Source organism: Guillardia theta (assembly GCF_000315625.1).
Source record: "Guillardia theta CCMP2712 unplaced genomic scaffold GUITHscaffold_68, whole genome shotgun sequence".
NCBI classification, from domain to species: Eukaryota; class Cryptophyceae; order Pyrenomonadales; family Geminigeraceae; genus Guillardia; species Guillardia theta.
The window spans coordinates 389148-390381 of NW_005434606.1; the positions used below are offsets into that span (position 1 = coordinate 389148).

At 56.1% G+C, this 1234-nt stretch overlaps 1 protein-coding gene across 1 annotated transcript in view; it reads left to right on the forward strand.

Moving 5' to 3' along the window:
• Positions 1 to 323: 323 nt before the first annotated feature.
• The window catches only part of GUITHDRAFT_142865 (hypothetical protein), a gene marked incomplete at both ends in the record, with an annotated part of 1774 nt that continues 863 nt past the window's right edge, over positions 324 to 1234 (forward strand). Inside the window, 3 exons of the mRNA XM_005827294.1 lie at positions 324 to 514; positions 837 to 1003; positions 1134 to 1216. Of these exons, the coding sequence (XP_005827351.1) occupies positions 324 to 514; positions 837 to 1003; positions 1134 to 1216 (441 nt within the window). The remainder of the gene's footprint in view (positions 515 to 836; positions 1004 to 1133; positions 1217 to 1234) is intronic.

The window sequence follows — 1234 nt, forward strand, 5'->3', positions numbered from 1 at the left end:
GATGCGCGGGTGGTAGAACAGCCAAGAGTTCAAGGTTCAAAGATACTCATAGATTGAGAGATCAAATCAGCCAAGGATGTGGAAAATAAAACAAAAAACTACGGCAATGGACGATGTTTTCTCCCGGGATGAACTCACCCTAACAAGAAAAAACCTGCCCCCTTCCCCCCCCCCCCCCCCACTACCCTTTAATGGCTTCCCCTCCCGTGTTTATTTTTCCCCCCCCCCCCCTTTTTTTTTTTTTTTTTTTTTCCCTTCCCCCCCCCCCCCCCCCCCCTTGAAACCCCCTCCTCCTCCCTCCCAACCACGTTCATCATCCCAGCATGACTCCAGCATCCCAGCGCCTCGTCGCCATCCTGGATGTCGATAAAGAGCTCGAGAGCTGCCGTACGCAGCTGAGGAAGGAGTGGGCGGACGCCTACGGGTGGCTCCTTGACATGGGATTCATCGAACGCTCGGACCCCAACTCTCCTCCTGATCCTTTCGCTCCAGGACAGAAACTCACTCCCCGCGGGTACGATCCTCCTCCTCTCCTCTCCTTCATCCTCCTCCTCTCCTCTCCTTCATCCTCCTCCTCTCCTCTCCTCCCCCCTTATGATCCTCCTGGTACTCGTGCTCATCCTTTTTCTCGTTCTTGTTCTCTTTCTCCTCCTCTTCCTTCATGTCGTCGTCCTTGTCCTGCTCTCTATCTTCCTCCTCTTCCTCTTCCCTCCCCCTTGACCTCCTCATCTTCCTCTACTATCTTCTCCTCAACATTTTGTTCGCTCTTCTCATACTCAGTCATTTCTGCTGCTCTCCCTCCGCTTCCCGTACTGGTCTTCACTTCCTCCCTCCAGGTACGCGTGCGCGGCTTTCGCAGACGGCTATCCTCTTGTCCTCGGGACGGTGGTGGCGGACGGGGGGCTGGAGCATCTGACACTAGCAGAGATCGCCTCCTGGTTGTGCTTGTTCCTCCGCGAAGGAAGATCGCGCGGTCCACCAGGGCGGGACGGCAGGAACAAAGGTGAGAAGAGGGAGGGAGGGAGGGAGGGAGGGAGGGAGGGAGGGAGGGAGGGAGGGAGGGAGGAGAGGAGAGGAGGAGGAAGAGAGGAGGGGGGAGAGGGTCGAAGGCTGTTTATATTTCCTCCACACAGAAAGCATGCTCCAGCTACCTGAACCTTCTCCTGCTCTCCTCGAGACTTTTGACTACACCGACGAACTTGCTTACCACTTCGAGGTCTCCCTACCCTTTTTC